The sequence below is a fragment of the Grampus griseus genome (assembly GCF_964374135.1).
Source record: "Grampus griseus genome assembly, chromosome: 12".
Lineage (NCBI taxonomy): Eukaryota > Metazoa > Chordata > Mammalia > Artiodactyla > Delphinidae > Grampus > Grampus griseus.
Window position 1 is genome coordinate 28,178,982 of NC_139006.1, and position 17,416 is coordinate 28,196,397.

General features: G+C 53.7%; 1 protein-coding gene across 1 annotated transcript; it reads right to left on the reverse strand.

The window, feature by feature from the left end:
* Positions 1-2,114: 2,114 nt before the first annotated feature.
* Positions 2,115-12,288, reverse strand: TUBB6 (tubulin beta 6 class V). Its single transcript, XM_082667523.1, has 4 exons — positions 12,180-12,288; positions 11,784-11,892; positions 10,167-10,277; positions 2,115-3,467 (listed from the first exon to the last, which is right to left on the reverse strand). Exons 1-4 carry the CDS (start codon positions 12,234-12,236, stop codon positions 2,404-2,406), a joined length of 1,341 nt encoding a protein of 446 aa, XP_082523649.1. The 5' UTR covers positions 12,237-12,288; the 3' UTR covers positions 2,115-2,403.
* Between the last annotated feature and the right edge of the window lie 5,128 nt (positions 12,289-17,416).

Below are 17,416 nucleotides of genomic sequence, written 5' to 3' on the forward strand. Positions count from 1 at the left end.
GTGTCACTGATTATGCTTGGGCTACTTCTCAGAAAACGTAACGGGAAGGAATTGAATGATGTCACTGTTAGGGTCTCAGGTTTGTGGTTCTCTTCAGCTCCCACAAGATGCTCAGGAAGTCTAGATTTGTTCATCCTGGAGGATGAACTCGGGGTGTGAAGTGTGTTGGCCCAAGTGAGTCAGTGAGCCCGTGACAGCACATCCTCACTCGGCTGACCATGACCGGGCCTTGGTCTCACGTGTGGGTCTGCAGCGGATGTATAACCACCACTGGACTGTGGGCTGGCAGGCTGGACTGCAGGGCACCGCCACTGGGCTGGGAAGCCTTGCGCCTTCCGCGAGGTCACTGTTACTGTTAGAAGGGAGTGATGTGCTGTTGTGGTTCCAGAAAAGCCAGAGTCCACAGTGCCACAGACCTAGGTCAGAACTCGCCAGAAGGTGGCCCAAAGAAGATGTAGGTCTTCAAGTGCCATTATTTGGACTTGGAGGCACCACATATTTCTGCATTTTTAATACTTTTTAGCTGTCTCCTTTAGCGTTATTCCAACTTGCTTGTGTGTTCTTGACGCAGATGTGTAGTGGGACGTGACTTGTCAGGTTTCAGGCACAGAACCGGCTGGCGTCCTGGAGGAGCACTGGACCGATGGGGTGGCAGGTGGCCCGGGTAGCCCCCGCCCTCCCGCCCATCCTGGGACCGCTCTTCCATACTCCAGCTCACCAGGCCACAGAAGCACTAACAGCATCACAGCATCCCGGGAGCTGGGGCTGCAGGGGTACCGATCACAGCCTCCCTTCCCTTCCTCACGGGATGCTCTGGGCGCTTGTTGAGTGAGGCTGTTAGGTGAGGAGGACAGCCCTGCAGAGAGGGGGGCCAGTGTGCGCCACCCCTGCTGAGCCTCCTGGGTGGTGCCAGTCGTGAATCAGGCCTGATGGCGCTCGGGTGGTGACCCACATCTCCCCTGCGCTGCTGTATGAGGTGCTGCATGGCCGGCGGCCAGTGGGGCTCGGAGTGGCTGCTGCGGCCTCAGTGCGGCTCCTCTCTACACCCGCGGAGCATGAGTGTGTCAGGGCCTGACTCGGGTTTGGCCTCCAGCCGGCGCTCAGGGCACTCGTCTCTCCTCCAAGGCCCGTCAGACCTAGTGAGGGTCCAGCATAGATGGGGGCGGCGAGAGATTTTCACCATAGTCTCACAAAATGGTTAGATTTTTGCAAAAACAGGATCTCACCTCGGTTCAAGCCATGTTGCGTGTTTTGTGGGTCACTTTGCCCAAGGCGCAGCGGATACAATTACAGAGGGCCACCATGGGGCAGGGGCTCAGCTCAGCAGTTCCTCAGGAACCCACGAGGGGTGGGGAGGCTGGTTAGGGGGTCCAGCACTAGCATTAAAATGCTTCCACCCGGAGTGACACACTCGTGTTCCCTGGGCTGAAGCAGCTGGGCTCACAGTGCCCTCCAGGGGGAAGAAGCCAGAACCTGGGAAGTGAGCCTGCTTGCCCCATGGAGGCTGAGCCTAAAAGGCGTCTTAGGGAGCAGACACCGTGAGTTGGGGGGAGCGGGGGATCCTGTGCCCTGTGCGGGGCCTGCCTGCTGGCCCTGCAGCCCCAGAAGGAAGCACAGCAGCTCCCAGAGCCGCCACCTGGCCCCCCACCCACGTTGAGCTTGTGTGTCCCCAGCTTTGGCTGGAAGCCTGAGGGTCATATCCTGTGCTCCTCCAAATCTCAGCCAGGTTGTTAGGGGAGGCTGGGTGGACTAGCCTAGGGCCGTACGCAGGAAAGATTCGTGGGGGCCTAAGTGCTGGGGACGTACAAGTGGGGACAAGGGCTTTTATTTGGGGATGCGCTGCTTTCTGTAGCCACCAATTAAAGAATCTCAGGGCTGCCTGAGAGCCTCCAACGCAAGAGAAGCCCCTCTCTGCGTGGAGTGAGCTGTCAGGGCTGCACCCCGGTAAGGGGCGGGTGCTGTCGGGGAAGCAGAGGCTGGAGAGACAGAGGGGCACTTAGGGTTTATTGTGACCAGGTTGTTCCTGAGTTCAGAGCTGCACGTCCAGTACGAGGCGGCACCTTGCGGCTCCAGGTGTCATCATAGGATGAAACACACGGTTTCTAACCCCCTAATTCCCAGACATGGTTGAACACTTAAGAGAAGGTGAGGTTTATTTATTTAGCCCTTTATTTATGGCCCATGAGTTCTTTCAAGTCCTCTCTGGTCTGATGTTTGGGTAGGGATGCCAGTCCCCACTCTTCTGATGTCCTTCATCCCGGATGACGGACAGGACAGTCTCGCTGCCTCTGCGAGGGGCCCGTCCCCACACACTCGGACCAGGGCTCCCCTCAGCGGCCAGGAGACTCACCAGGGTTGGAGGAAGGACCTCTGAGCCACGGCGTCCAAGGCAGGGACGCGCCTCTATTCGTTGACCTCCTCCTCGTCGTCCTCAAAAGCTTCCTCGCCCTCGTCGGCCGTGGCGTCCTGGTACTGCTGGTACTCGGACACCAGGTCGTTCATGTTGCTCTCGGCCTCAGTGAACTCCATCTCGTCCATGCCCTCACCCGTGAACCAGTGCAGGAAGGCCTTGCGCCGGAACATGGCCGAGAACTGCTCCGAGATGCGCTTGAACAGCTCCTGGATGGCCGTGCTGTTGCCGATGAAGGTGGCGGCCATCTTCAGGCCGCGCGGCGGGATGTCGCACACGGCCACCTTCACGTTGTTGGGGATCCACTCCACGAAGTAGCTGCTGTTCTTGTTCTGGATGGCCAGCATCTGCTCATCCACCTCCTTCATGGACATGGGGCCCCGGAACACGGCGGCCACGGTCAGGTAACGGCCGTGGCGGGGGTCACAGGCCGCCATCATATTCTTGGCATCGAACATCTGCTGGGTGAGCTCGGGCACTGTCAGCGCCCGGTACTGCTGGCTGCCACGGGCGGTGAGTGGGGCAAAGCCGGGCATGAAGAAGTGCAGGCGTGGGAAGGGCACCATGTTCACGGCCAGCTTGCGCAAGTCGGCGTTGAGCTGGCCAGGGAAGCGCAAGGAGGTGGTGACCCCGCTCATAGTGGCCGACACCAGGTGGTTGAGGTCCCCGTAGGTGGGCGTGGTCAGTTTCAGTGTGCGGAAGCAGATGTCGTACAGGGCCTCGTTGTCGATGCAGTAGGTCTCGTCCGTGTTCTCCACCAGCTGGTGCACGGAGAGGGTGGCGTTGTAGGGCTCCACCACCGTGTCCGACACCTTAGGAGAGGGCATCACGCTGAAGGTGTTCATGATGCGGTCGGGGTACTCCTCGCGGATCTTGCTGATGAGGAGAGTGCCCATCCCAGAACCGGTGCCGCCGCCCAGCGAGTGGGTCAGCTGGAAGCCCTGCAGGCAGTCGCAGTGCTCGCACTCCTTCCGCACCACGTCCAGGACCGAGTCCACCAGCTCGGCGCCCTCCGTGTAGTGGCCTTTGGCCCAGTTGTTCCCGGCGCCGGTCTGTCCTGGAGTCAAGCAAGAGAGGGGACACGGTTCTGACAGGGCTATGGGGCGGGGGGAGCTGCGCGGGGCCATTAGTACATTTAAAGTGTGTTAGGAAACGATTAGATAATAGAGCGAGGGTTGGGCCCCGGTCCCCCAGCACTGCAGGAGCGTGGGAGGGCAGGCAGCTGCTTCAGACAAGGAAAATCCGCCAGTTTTAAGATGTACGCGTGTTCTGACCTGGTAATTCCATTCTTGTTTTTAAGTAGATAATTCTCCCACAAGGTAAAAGACAAAGAGAACAGAAAGTATACATTAAAAAATAAATTGCTAAAAAAAACCCAAAAAATCAAATTGCTTTCCCCTCTCCTTTGGGCTCTCAGAATTTTGTACTACGCACAAATACTTTCTTTTCGAAACAGTAATACTTTCTCATGTTAATTGGGCTTCTCGTTCATCATCCAGAATTACGGTTGCAAAAGTTTCTGAGCACCCACTATTTTGCACCTGTAATTAAACACCCAGCACAGGAAGTCATTCCTGCCCTCAAATTGCTTCCAGTCAGTCGTAGTAAGATTAACACATGTGAAACTTTGTATTTTTTCCAAGGAGTTCAAGTAACTAGAAAGAGACCTTCTCGTTAGTCTGTTTTGGTTTTTTGTTTGTTTTAAACAACGGTGCTTTTTCCCCAACATGCTTATTTCTACTTTACTTTATGGAAGAAATTTTTAATCTGAAAGGTTGGCTGATCAATTTAAAATCCTAACTTTCAGTTCACTTCGTTATAAAATGGAAGCTCCATCAGTAGACAAAGCATTTTTTCCAAGCTGTATACACAGGCCTGTGTTTGTTTGAATGGATGCACTTAAAAAGATCTGGCAAAGAGGACCGGGAGGAACTTATTTTCGTTTTGCTTGTCTGGACACTGAGCATTTCCTGTAATGCAGTGCTCTTCAGACACCACTGCTCTGTGGCCCTGAAAATATTTAAAAACTACATACCCCAACATTAAGCTGACATCTAACGTCTTCACAAATTCAAATCGTTGCAAATTCAAATAGTTGCAAATGATATTTTAATTTCCGAGGTACTATAAATACTCCCTTTTGAAAACAAACTTGTTATACATCATTCTATTAAATGTATCCCACAGAGTCCACGTAAAAGTCAGGAACAGGGAATTCCCTGGCGGTCCAGTGGTTAGGGCTTGGCAGATTCACTGCCGTAGCCAGGGTTTGATCCCTGGTCGGGGAACTAAGATCCCACAAGCCGCGCGGCGTGGCCAACAACAACAACAACAAAAAAAAAAGAGGAATAAATCCTAAGTTGAAATTGATTTAAAAAAAAATTCCTATGATCACAAGGTGTTTAAAATGTCAATAACTGTATTCTTTTCAATTAGTTCATTTATCCAAGTGTGAACATCAGATATTGCCAGAATGAGACAAGGTTTGGCATCCTTTTTTTTTCTTTTTTTTTTTTTTGGCCACACCACACCACACGTGGAATCTTCCCTGACCGGAGATTGAACCTGTGCCCCTTGCAGTGGAAGTGCAGAGTCTTAACCACTGGACAACCGGGGAAGTATTTGGCATCCATTTTATTCCTTTTTCTTTGTTTTTACATATATAAATACTGAGAAGTCTTGTTCACATAAATATGTAAATGGAATCAATTGTATTCTAACAATGTCATTGAATTATTTGATCTTCAGAGTTAAATGCCAAAAATCAAACAGTGTGCTTCCCTGGTGGCGCAGTGGTTGAGAGTCCGCCTGTCGATGCAGGGGACACGGGTTCGTGCCCTGGTCCGGGAGGATCCCACATGCCGCGGAGTGGCTGGGCCTGTGAGCCATGGCCACTGAGCCTGCGCGTCCGGAGCCTGTGCTCCGCAACTGGAGAGGCCACAACAGTGAGAGGCCCGCATACCACAAAAAAAAAAAAAAAATCAAATAGTGATCTATCATCAGAAAGTATTTTTAGGGACTTCCCTGGCTATCCCACATGCCACGTGGCACGGCCAAAAAGAAAAAAAAAGTATTTTTAATCATCTTTCAGCCCAAAACTCAATTTTGTGGAAAGCAGAATTGGAAACACCTGACTTGCATCAATCACACTTTCCTTCTGTTGGTCCAAAAGGCTTTGCACCAAGACTTACCTAATGCTTTCAATGAAAGGCTCTTTGTGTGGTCCCGTATACTTAGACAGGGTTGGAAATTTTGAAATCTTAATTCCAACACAACTTTGCAAATATGGTTTTTAACGAAACGTTTTAAATATATTTTTGTCAAAATTTTTAGGTTTAGCAGATTTAGCTTATTCAGGTTGTAAAAACTATTGGCCATGTAACCTAACTGGCAAAGGCAGCCCTCATTATCAGAGCGATTCTGTAGATTGGACTTACTTTCTGTCAGAAAAACATGACTTTAATTTTCAACTCAAATCAATATGTTAATATGCATTTTAAGGAATATTAGAGAAACCACTGGGAACTGAATTCTAGAGCACACTGTAAGGTAAGTTACAAAAAGCAGTAAAATCAAAGTAAATGATGCAGAGATTTAAAGATAAATTAAAAAGACAAGGCACTGCCATTTCTCATTAACTGGTAATTAGGCAGTGTAAGGGCCGCTAAAATGGTCAGCTGTTGAGGAAGCAAGGAAGGCTATTTAAGGCCTTGTATTTCTTCAGTTTGGGTATATCAAATTTGGTTTTGAAAAGAATCATGTATTATAAAAAATTTAAAAATAAATCCATCAGCCCCCTTATCAAACTTTCCCTACATATCGAACAAAAGAGACCACGGTGGTCCCACTGCCGAAGGTGGAGCCGGCAGGGGATTCAGCTGCGTCAGGTGGACTCAGAAGACAAGAGGAGCAGAGGGGCCAAGGCGCTGCTGGCACACGCTGTGCAGACCTCTCCCACCTTATGCCAAAGACACTCCCTTGATTTCTGTCTACACCCACTGGTGGCAACAATTCACCACCACCCCCGTGCACCGATAGGGGAAACAGCTGTGGCAGTGACACAGCCGGGGCTGCCCCTGAAGACCCGCCTAGCACCACAGCAGAAGGAAGGCTCTGGGCGCTTGGGGGCAGGGCCCGGTCTCGGACACCCCCGGATTCTGCAGTTATCCCGGGGGGCGGCCTCACACATGGGGAAGGAGTCTTAGCTCAGATGTCTTTGGATCTTGCACAGCATTCATCAGTGCTAAGCCCTGTGGTGTAAAGTGCAAGTCTGTAAAAGAAGAACCACCGAAATTCTGTGATTCTTCAGTAAGTTTAAGATGTACTGCCTATTAGTGATTCGTATCTTATACCAAGGGAATCCCTTCGGAAGCATCTAAAGAAGTCCTACAAATCCATAAGGACAACGACAGCCTTTAGGAAGAAGGGCAAAGATATACGCACAGATCGCAGGGAGGGAAGCGCAAGTAACAAACCCATGGCATACTCCTCACGAGGGAAACGCAAACTAAATAAGGAGATTCGGTTACCCTCCACGAAGCTGACAGAGCTCAAAAGCTTGGTAACACCGTGCTGACGGGGGTCTGGGGCAAGGCCCTCCCACACACACTGGAGCCACTGGGGGCATGAGGACGGGCCTCCATAGGGGGCAAGTCAGCGACAAGGATCAAGGTTGGTCCCATTGACTCAGCGAGTCTACCCAAAACGTGCAGAATGACATGTGGACAGAGACTCACCAGGGAGCAGTTTGTAATAGTGAAAAGGTCAAGAGCTAAATATCTATGAGCAGAGGACTGGTGACATCAGCGAGGCCATCGAGCCAGGGGGCAGAGATGGACAGACTCCAGAGGGGCAGCCTTGAGTCCTGCCACGGCCCCTTGGGGCATTTCCCCCCCAGCAGGTAACTGCATTCTTGCTCGGGAACACAGACTCCCTTTATGGTGAAACCTGGCTGGCTGCCTTCTCATATGAGGCTGGAAAACCATCACATCCTTCCTAGGCCCCCACGACTCTCGCACCTCCCCACCAAGCCAGCACGCGCCGGGCCAGCCTCCCGCCTGGAGCTTGGTGAAGAGCAGATGCACCTTCAGCTGCCCCGAGGGACTAAGGATGATTTCACTAAACAGCGTGGAAACCAATGACCGGAGTGCAGTGGGGACACCAGGCGACAGGCAGCCACAGCCAGTGAAGCCCCTTGGCCTTGACCCTCCCCTCCCTCCAGCTCACACCATCCACTTGGCTTCCTCGGTGTTTACAGCATGACCAGCCATGAGGTTTTCTCGGCCATTGACAAAAGAAGGAAGCTGGAGGCTTCTGAAAATATTTTGCCACTGTCTCATAGCAACAGACGTTCCCAGTTAAATATTTGGGGGTCAGGAGTTGAACATCTTCTGCAATAGAGGTTGGGACATTAACCAGTGGCTCCAGATTGTAGAACACGAAACTGCAACGGATCCCAGGAGCCTCAGAGCCCACCCCTGGTTCACCTCCAGCTCACACGGGGTGTGGGGTAAAGCTTAGGGCTACGTGCTCCCGGACTCCCCTCCAGCCCTGAATCTGGAAGAGAAAGTTACACGTACAGAGAGGCCTAAGGTCAACCTTCCTGGTGCTTCGCTTTGTCCCACAAAACTCTCTCCCACTAATAGGCATGACTGCTATGCAACGAGCAGTTTGTTAAGAAAAAAACTGGGGTTTTCTAAAGCATATTCATGTTTAAAACTCAAATGCAGAGAACTTCCACTTTTAAAATTACACTTACTTCAAGTCAGTGTTTTTTTTAAACGACTTCAAACTATATCTGAAAATGGAATGATGCTGTTTTTTTTAATTCACCAACTCTGAAGGCAATGGGGGTGAACCATCTCCATTCACAGGCAACTCGGCCTCTTTTATTAACTGGAGAATGACTTAAAAACAATTGTTGAGCCTAACAGCACACCACAGTGCATTCAGACATTCTGGGTCCTCTCCATGCCCCATGGCAAACATGTTATTTTCTTAGTTAAAAATAGTGTCAACTTTTAAAAATTTCTATTAAAGCTGTTTCACATCAGTACCATCTTCGTTCCCCTAATTTGGTAGAATATCTCTATTAAGGCTGTGAGTACTGCTGTCTGATACAACTTTCTGCAGTGATGGGACTGTTGTATCTTTGCACTGGCCAATATGGCAGCCACTAGCCACACTTGGCTATTGAGCACTGGGTGTGTCGAGTACAACTGAGGAAGTAGCCTGACTTTATTTAACTTCCATTAAATTTAAATAGCCACATGTAGCTAGTGGCTACCATATTGGATGGTAGGATCTTGAAGCATCTTTGCTTGAGAATAATTATGTAAAGTCTAGTTCAGCAAAAGGTAAAGAATATAAATGTCCCCATTTGTAGACTATAAAAATACTGGTAATTTAGATTTTTTGATGTAATAAAAGGGGCACCAGAGACCTTCGTCCTGGTCTATTTGAAATATCAAAGGTGACAAAAACCCTTGAACAAATTGTCAGAAGCTTCGCCTGTCCCATTGCCTGTGTAGGTTGTCATTGTGATGGGGAAGGGGATGATACCAAGAGGACTCATAAACTTCATGAATATGTACCTCGCTGAAGGTATCTTGCTCTACCTTTATAACAGGTCACTGCCTGATTCTAATACAAGGGAATCAATTCATGTACCAATAAAATCTTCCAAGTTTCTGCCTCCTCTTGTACACTTTGAAGTAACCTTGACTCCCAAAACCATGGCTCCAAGGTGAAAGAGGCTGGTCACACTAACAGTGCCACTTCGTTTAATTTGATATAATTTCTTTAGGAGTTTGCAGGGGAACAGGCACTGCCATCATTTTCTGGGTGGAGGAAGGGGGAAGGAAGATTTGCCCAAATCCAACAAAACTAAAATTCACATGGCACCAACCTTTGGAAAGAAAGCAGAACAACTGTCTATAGATGATGGAAGAAGAAATATAAACACACTAAAGTTAAAAGATGAGCAACATAAAAACCAAAGACAAATTATTACCATATTAGGATAGTCATTTATGAGAGGGAAAAAGAAGTTAATATCTAAAAATTTTCAAAATCAAGAACTATCACCAGTAAGCATTTCATTTAGAGAATCAAAGGTTACTTTTCCCCAAGAGGGTACTTTTCTTTTTTTTGTGTGTGTGTGTGTGTGGTACGCGGGCCTCTCACTGTTGTGGCCTCTCCCTTGGCGGAGCACAGGCTCCGGACGCGCAGGCTCAGCGGCCATGGCTCACGGGCCCAGCCGCTCCGCGGCATGCGGGATCCTCCCGGACCTGGGCACGAACCCGCGTCCCCCGCATCGGCAGGCAGACCCCCAACCACTGCGCCACCAGGGAACCCCAGAGGGTACTTTTCTTAAAGAAGCTGCCTATGATGGGGCTGGGACTGCTGATTTCCATTCTAAGCTTTTCTACACCACGTGATGTTTTTAATCTTGCACCCAAATTAGCTGGATGTTTAAAAAATAAAAAAGAGGGGGCTTCCCTGGTGGCGCAGTGGTTGAGAGTCCACCTGCCAATGCAGGGGACACGAGTTCGTGCCCCGGTCTGGGAAGATCCCACATGCCGTGGAGCGGCTGGGCCCGTGAGCCATGGCCGCTAAGCCTGCGCGTCCGGAGCCTGTGCTCCGCCAAGGGAGAGGCCCGCGTACTGCAAAATAAATAAATAAATAAATAAATAAATAAATAAATAAATAAATAAACAAATAAGAGGAAGAAGAAAGCAGGAAAGACAGAACCTACCGAAGATGAAGTTGTCAGGCCGGAAGAGCTGCCCGAAAGGCCCAGACCGCACACTGTCCATGGTGCCCGGCTCCAAGTCCACCAGGGCGGCCCTGGGCACATACTTCTGAGCTGGAAGAGAACAGAGCCCACCCACAAGGGTCAGTCTCTGGTTCCTAAGGCAATGGACTTCCCGGGAGCAAGTCCCACCAGCACAGCCGCCTGAGATGTACAGAGCGGGCTTTCTTAGAGTCACAGAATCTCAGCCCTGGGGGAGGGGAGCCCCAGAGAACACAGTCCACCGTGGACTTGTCCGGATGAGGAAGCCCGGCACAGGGCACAGGAAGTTCCTGGAAAAGGCAGGATGAGAAACGAGGTCTCCCGACCTCCTGCCGCCTGTATTTTCCAGTTCTTACCCGTGGGCAGTTCTACTTTTTAGCTCCACGGAAATCGTACTTGCAGCGAGTGGCAGAGCTGCTGGGACACTTTGGCACCTCCCTCCCTCACACACACGTGAACCCACGAGTGAGTCTGAGCACCTGTTCCAGGTGCGTCCACGGCTGTTTCCCGGGAGACTGTCTCATTTATGGACAAGTGTGGCCGTGTGCCGTTTCATCTGTAAGCACATGCTCACACCAGCTGGGCAAGAAACTGTCTCCATGAGGGTGGGGTCACTAGGACTGCATTGGGAACTGCTCTACAACCCATCCTGCTACGCACACACCCAAGCTGAAGAAAGAATGTCACCAGGCTAGGCCTGAGGGTGACCAGCAAGTGCCATGTATATTGCCCTCTTCTCAGTTCCATCCAGGAATCTCACCATCCGTGTCCTGCTGTTCCAGACCTTTTTAAAGCCCAGTAATTTATGTGTCCTGTTCTTCCCAGCTCTCATGTGGACAAGCAGTAGTAACTCCAAAGACAGAGCGTGATTATCTCTGGGGCCGGGGACACATGTGTATGGAAGGGCAGCTCCTGTCACTTCCTGGGTGTTCTTTCAATGTCTTAGTTTTATGTTGTCTTGTGAAGGGCATGTATCACTTTTATAATAAACGTTGTTACAAAAATAAAGTATAATGTAACCACCATATAGATGTAGCTACCCAGGACAAGGGTGATACTATTCTCAAACTTGGATAAACCACAACCTGGAATTTTTACTAAACTCCACCAGATAATGACGCTCTCTGTCTGTAGTTGCAGCTTGCAGGGGATGTAAAGTCTTTTTGGAGGTCTGCAAAGGGCCAGAAAAATCATTTGAGGGAGTGTTTTTCAAAGTTTTAGCCAAAAACTTTAAGAAATAAAATTTTAAAGGATAAAATACATTTTAATAAGAGCCGGACATGACCCACTAAGCTGATATCACAGCAGCAGCGGGTCCGCTTCAAGAGCTCAGACCCGCCGGGGAGGACGAGATGCTGTTTGAAATCAACCGACGTCGGATTTCCCGCCCCGAGCGAGGGAGGAGCCCGGCGTCCGGCTACAGCTGGGAGGATTTTTCCAGGGTGAGCCACCCACGCGCCGGGCGGCCCCGCGGGTTGGGGAGGGGGAGCATGGCCGGGGTCCCACAGGGCGATGCCGGGGTCCCAGAGAGGGATGGCCGGGGATGGGGGAAGGGCGGGGTCGCGCCGCGCCACTCACACGATGACTCATTGTAGTAGACGTTGATCCTCTCCAGTTGCAGCGTCGAGTCACCCACGTAGCCTCCAGCAGGGTCGATGCCATGTTCGTCGCTGATCACTTCCCAAAACTTGCAAAGGGCGGGGCGGAGGACAGACGGTCAGCCCGGGGCCCTGGCACCCGCGGCTCCCCTAGGGCCGGCCCGGTAGGCGGGCGGCGCGCGGGGAGCGGCCGCAGAATTCCAGGCGCGCCTGAGCTGCCAGCGGGCGCTCCGGGGCCGCGGGGACGGGGAGCGGGGCCGGGTCCCGCGGTGACGTCCCCCTCGGCCGCGCCGGTCCTCCCGCGCTGCCCCGGCCCGAGGGATTAGGGAGGGGCGGGCCGCCCACCCGCAGGGAGCCCGGCCCGGCCCGCGCCCACCTTGGTGCCGATCTGGTTCCCGCACTGGCCCGCTTGGATGTGCACGATCTCCCTCATGGCGCGAGCTCGGCGCTCGCTGCTCGGACAGCGCGGCGACTGCGGGCCCAGCCGCTCGGCGCCCTGGACTCGGCGCCAGCCGCCCCTCCCCGACCCTCCCCCAGCCGCCCTGGCCAATGGCCGGGCCCGCCCCCCCCCGGCCTCGCCCCCTCCGCCCCCGCCCCCCGTGCGCCCTCCCCCATCTCCCCGGGCCAGGCCGGGTCTTCCCAGCTTCCGCCTCACACCCCCTCGCCCCCGCGGTCCTTGCGCCTTCCCCTTACCCCCACCCAGGGCCCCCAGCGGTCTGTGCGCCTCCCTCCGCTCCTCCCCGCAGCCTGCGCGCCTGAGCCCAGGGCCCGTTCTTCCCGGGCCGCCTCGACCCTGCGCGGTCCCAGAAGGGAGAACAGACCGGGGACAGTGGAGGGACCCCTGCTGGGGGGCCAGTCCGGGAAAGAGCCGGTCCTTGGGGCGCCCACCCGAGTGGGTCGGGGCGGAGACGCAGCGGGCGGGCGGCGGACGGGAAGGACAAGCTCGCTCCCCACCCCTTCGCTGCCCCGCGCGGAGGGAAACCGGAGACCCCTCGCGGGTTCCCGGACCGCAGGCCTAGGGGTGCTTATGGTTCCCGCCCGCCACGGGTTCAAACCCAGCGTGTAGAGGGCTGTGGGATACGGGAGTGGAGTTTTTCGGGGCGACTCTGACCCCCGCCCCCCGACTCAGGCTCCGGCACGGGTTCTTACGTCTCCGCCCTACTGTATCTCCGTCTCGAAATACAGGTGCCCTTAGGTTCTGAGCACTTGGAACAGTGTGTGATGGAGTTTGATTAAAGTGAACACATGGCTGGACCTGAAAACGAACACACACACACACACACACACACACACACACACACACACACACGCCCTGCACAGTTTACGCAGCCTCTCCATCCGTAATCTGGGAGGAAAGGCTCTTTGTCGGCCCTGGAAGGGGCAGGGGTCTGGGCTGTCCGCCTGGTTCCCTCACTTTCCCCATCGCTGGGTCGGGGCCTCTCTTGCTGTTGGGAGGGGGTCTGGACGCGGATCTCCTGCGTGTGAATAACTGCGAAGCTGGAGGAGGGAGGAAACTTCAATCTTATGGAGCTCGTGTGTCTTCTCTCTCCGCTGGGGCCACGGAAAGTCGGGGGTTCCCTGTGGAATGAGCTAAGCCCTCCCCCGGCCCAGGAGACAGTTCTTCTGTGCAAAGCTTGGTTTCCTGTTCCTTTTACAAGGTGCATCCCAACCTTTCTGAACCCCCGCCCTCCCCTTCCCCAGTGTTTGCCCACAGCCCCTCCAGCAGGTAAAGTCTTTACTCCTTAGCTGCTGGCATCAGGGTTCTGGGTCCCCCACCCTACCTTCTCAGTGGTCCTCAACCCGCAGGCGCTGTCACCCCAGCAGCCTGGGCCCCCGCTGCCAGCCTCCCAGGGGCACAGCTCCACCTGACACCCAGGATTCTCCAGGCCACTCCTGTGGGCAGCCCAGCTGGCCAGGCGGGGCTCACAGGTATTTCTGTGCCACAAATGCCTCCTGTGTGCCACGTGTGTGTGTGTGTGTGTGTGTGTGTGTGGTTTGAAAGAAGTGGAGAACTTAAAATGTTTTCTTCTGGAGTTTTTCAAACGTTCCCAATTTCAGGGGTCAGTTTCTTTAACCTTAAGATCCCTGCCCTGTCCCCCTCACCCTCCCCTGCAGTGCTGCTTCTCTGCCTTCCTGTAGGTTCCCATACCTCTCTTTACACACAGGGCACCTGGGGAAGCAGGTTAGGGGGCACAGCCCTGCCCATGCCCCCAGTCAGGACCCAAGACAACCCAGCAAGCACCCTTGCTTAGCCTGCATGTTGCCATCGCTCAATTTAATTATTGACTCCAAAGAAATGTTCCCTTTATCTGTGTGCTGGTGCTGAGTCTGGTGCAGGGAGTGGAGGGAGGGCCTGTGGTTCCTGGAAGAGCCTGGTCGCTCAGTCCCTGCGGAATCAAGCCCCTGAGTAAAGAGAAGTGCCCACGTCAGCAGCTCCAGTGCTTTGTTGAAATGGCCACCTCACCAAAGCTAGTCCTTGGGTGGAATTTGAGTCCAAAGTGTTCACTGGAGCCAGAGAATAGGTGTCGGCATGGCCTCAGGGACACCTGGATTTGATGGAGGGGAGGCTGATTTACTGGAGTTTCTGATGGGCTCTCCCTGCTGACCAGCGGCACAGCCTGCCCCCTGCACCATGAGGGGGGAGGGGGAGGTGACGAGGACTCAGTGCTAGACGCTTTTGTACAGAATCTGCACGCCACCCCTCCAAGTTTAGGTGTCACTGCCGCTAAGGCAGGTGGGAGTGAAAGGGTCCCCTGCTCCTAACATGGACGGGGCCCAAGCAAGGGCACAGGCAGGCTAAAGACACAGCAGCTACAAATCAGGCTTGCGGAAACCATTCCTGCGTCCCACGCGGGAAGCATCTCCTGTGCACACCAGCCCTCGGTCCATCTCTTCTCCCCCCCCAACTATGGCCATCCCTGGGCCACATTCTGTGTCACAGTCACTAGTGGGAGGAGGGGGCCCTGAAGCAAGCTCAGGGATGTCTGAGCAGGGAGTCCTGAGGTCCCGGTGGCCCCAAGTGGGAGGGGCACCACCCAGGGCCCCGTCTGGACAGAGTTCTGGGTCCTCACCTCCTGTCTGCTCGCTTTCCACCTCCCACAGCCCCTCGCCCTGCCCTGTTTCCTCCGTGGTCACCACGCGGGGTAAGGACCTGGGGCCACTGCCCAGGTCTGGATATAGGTGGGAAAAAGCCCCCCAACCCTGGGGACAGGTCTCACTGCTCCCTGCCCGTGTCTGAAAGTCATGGTGATGGGGAGGTAGGTTCCATCCTGTCCTCTCCAAATCCTGAGGAGCCCCTGGAGAAAGACCCCAAGGGACCAGGTCAAGCTCTGGGACCAGGCTGGTGATAGCCACCTGTGGCCTTATTTGCAGCTAAAACCCTAGGTTTTGACAAGTGTAATGACAGGGGACCATTGTGCTTCTATGTGATGTGACTCTTGGTGGACAAAGGACGGTGCTTGGGATGGGTGTGGCTGTCCACCCGTGCTCCGTCAGGCAGGGGCAGGTGCTGGGACTGGGAGTGGAGGCTGGGCAGTGCCGTGGAGCGGGGCCGGGGGGGTGGGGTGTCGATTCCTGGGACGAGCGGGAAGGGGCCACCGAGTGCCGAGGCTCTGAGCTGACTCTTGGGCTTTTCCACCATCTGCACCTTCAACAAAGCCATTTTGAAGCTGTCAAAGCTCCCTCCCTGAAAGTTCTGCAAAGGGGAGCTCAGGTCCTGCTCATCTAGCGAGTGGGCCCTGGGCCCGTGTCCGTGGAGCCTGAATGTGGCTGGTGGGTCCACCTGAGGGTCCTGGTTACGAGTGGAACCTGCAGACCTATTATATACTGGCCCCCGTCGTGCTGTCTAGGAAAGTAAATTTTCTTGGGTTCTAATTCTTTGGAAAAGTCGTATTTCATATATAGTATTTAAACAAATATTTGACCAACCAGAACACCAGGCTCACAGGCCAAGTGGATGTGAGAGGAACACTTATTCCAGAGGCCCAGGGGCTGCAGCCCTGCCCAGTGCGAGGCCCCCGGAGGTCAGGGCCTGACTGCATCCCTCACGTGATCACAGCCGGGCCAGAGACCCAGACCCTGTAACACAGGGTCAGAGAGCACCTAATGCTCGGGGTGGTGTGCGGGTTAGACCATTCGGCCCTCTGCCTGATGAGCTGCCCTCTGCCTCACGGATTTCAGTTATTCCATTGAAAAATGAGACCAGCCTTTCCAGGCTCAGCATCTCAAACAGCTGCAACCACCTCGAGTTTTACTTTATGATGAAGAGCCTCCCTTTCTCAACAGGGAAGGTGGCCAGAGTGGGGGCCTCCGGGGGGGCTGCCTTGCTGGCTGAGCAAGCCACGGAATGCAGGGCCTTTTATTTCTGTGTAAATCTGATTACAGAAGATCTGGGAAACTCGAAGAGAGTTCAGAATAAAGCCACAAAGATTGTTCAGGATTTTAAAAAGATGAAGGGAGGGGAAAGAACCGCGACGGAGAGACAGCGGCCCTGATGGGATCCAAGTGCTGCGGTTGTTTTCATCTCCAACAGGCCTTTGGAGAACAGGTGTGGAGCGTGGAGCATGTCTAACCGATGTTATTTTAAGTGTGATAATGAGATGTCGGGGGTACAGGCAGCCTGCTTTCACGTGCTTCATAGGAAGGGTGGGCGTGTGTGCTCAGAGGGGAAGAAATGTGGCTGAGTGTTCACAAAGCCCAGCCCAGACAAGGTGTGGGCGTGCATTTTGCTTCGGGATTGTTCTTTCAACTCTCCCGTCGGTTTGGAAACTGCAAGTGAAATTGTGGTGGTTGAGGATGAACTGAAGGATTTAGCCGGCCAGTGGGGAGCACTGCCAGCCGGCAACAGTCCCAGGGCTCTCTAGGTGATGGCATGGTGATGGGCTTTGCTTCCTGACTGGGGACAGAGAGGGTCAGAGGAGTGTGGAGTGGCCAGAGGCCAGGATGGCAGCTCCCAGGGACAAGGAGGATGTCCCCGAAGGGCTTCCAAAGGCTGGAGGTCTTCAAAACCAGGGCAGGTTCCCTTGGTCCACAGGAGCCAAGTGTGTGTGGGGATGGCGTATGAATCCCTATTCCTTCCATGATGGTTACCAGGCAGCTGGGGACACAGCTCCTTCGGGTCCAACCCAACCCACCAGCGTGAGCTGTGTGTCTGTCCTGTGCCGGCATTGTGCTGGCTGGGATGCAGTCAACAGCCAGCCTGCCCAACTAGTAGGACAACTGGACATCAAAGGAGGCCGGGCTCTCGCTCGCAGCTCTGACCGCCCCACCTGCCTCTGTGTTGGGTTCATCCGGACGGTGGTGAACAGGTGACAGGCACCCACACACACACACACACCACCTCGGCCGATCTTGTGCAGGGTTGGGAACAAAAGTACAACTCCGTTTTCTGTGCCTTTTCTAGACAAGAGTCCAGACAGGGTGGGATGTGTGATGGTAAACCCATGGAGGGCCAGAGGAAGGCCACACAGAGGGTGACTGCAGCCTGTTTTGTTCTACGCGCGCGCGGGAAGTGAATTGAAACTCTGAGGAGATGCTCAACCCTGCCTCCTGGAAGCTCGAGATTCAGACAAGTCAGTCTCCTCATTTGCAGGTGAGTGAGTAGGACCAGACTGT

Excerpts from the sequence above, each read along its gene's own strand:
- TUBB6 (XM_082667523.1), bottom strand. The coding sequence starts at position 12,236 with ATGAGGGAGATCGTGCACATCCAAGCGGGCCAGTGCGGGAACCAGATC. Across the intron at positions 10,278-11,783 it reads CTACTACAATGAGTCATCGT|CTCAGAAGTATGTGCCCAGG; the intron begins GTGAGTGGCGCG and ends GTTCTCTTCCAG. Across the intron at positions 3,468-10,166 it reads GCCTGACAACTTCATCTTCG|GACAGACCGGCGCCGGGAAC; the intron begins GTAGGTTCTGTC and ends GCTTGACTCCAG.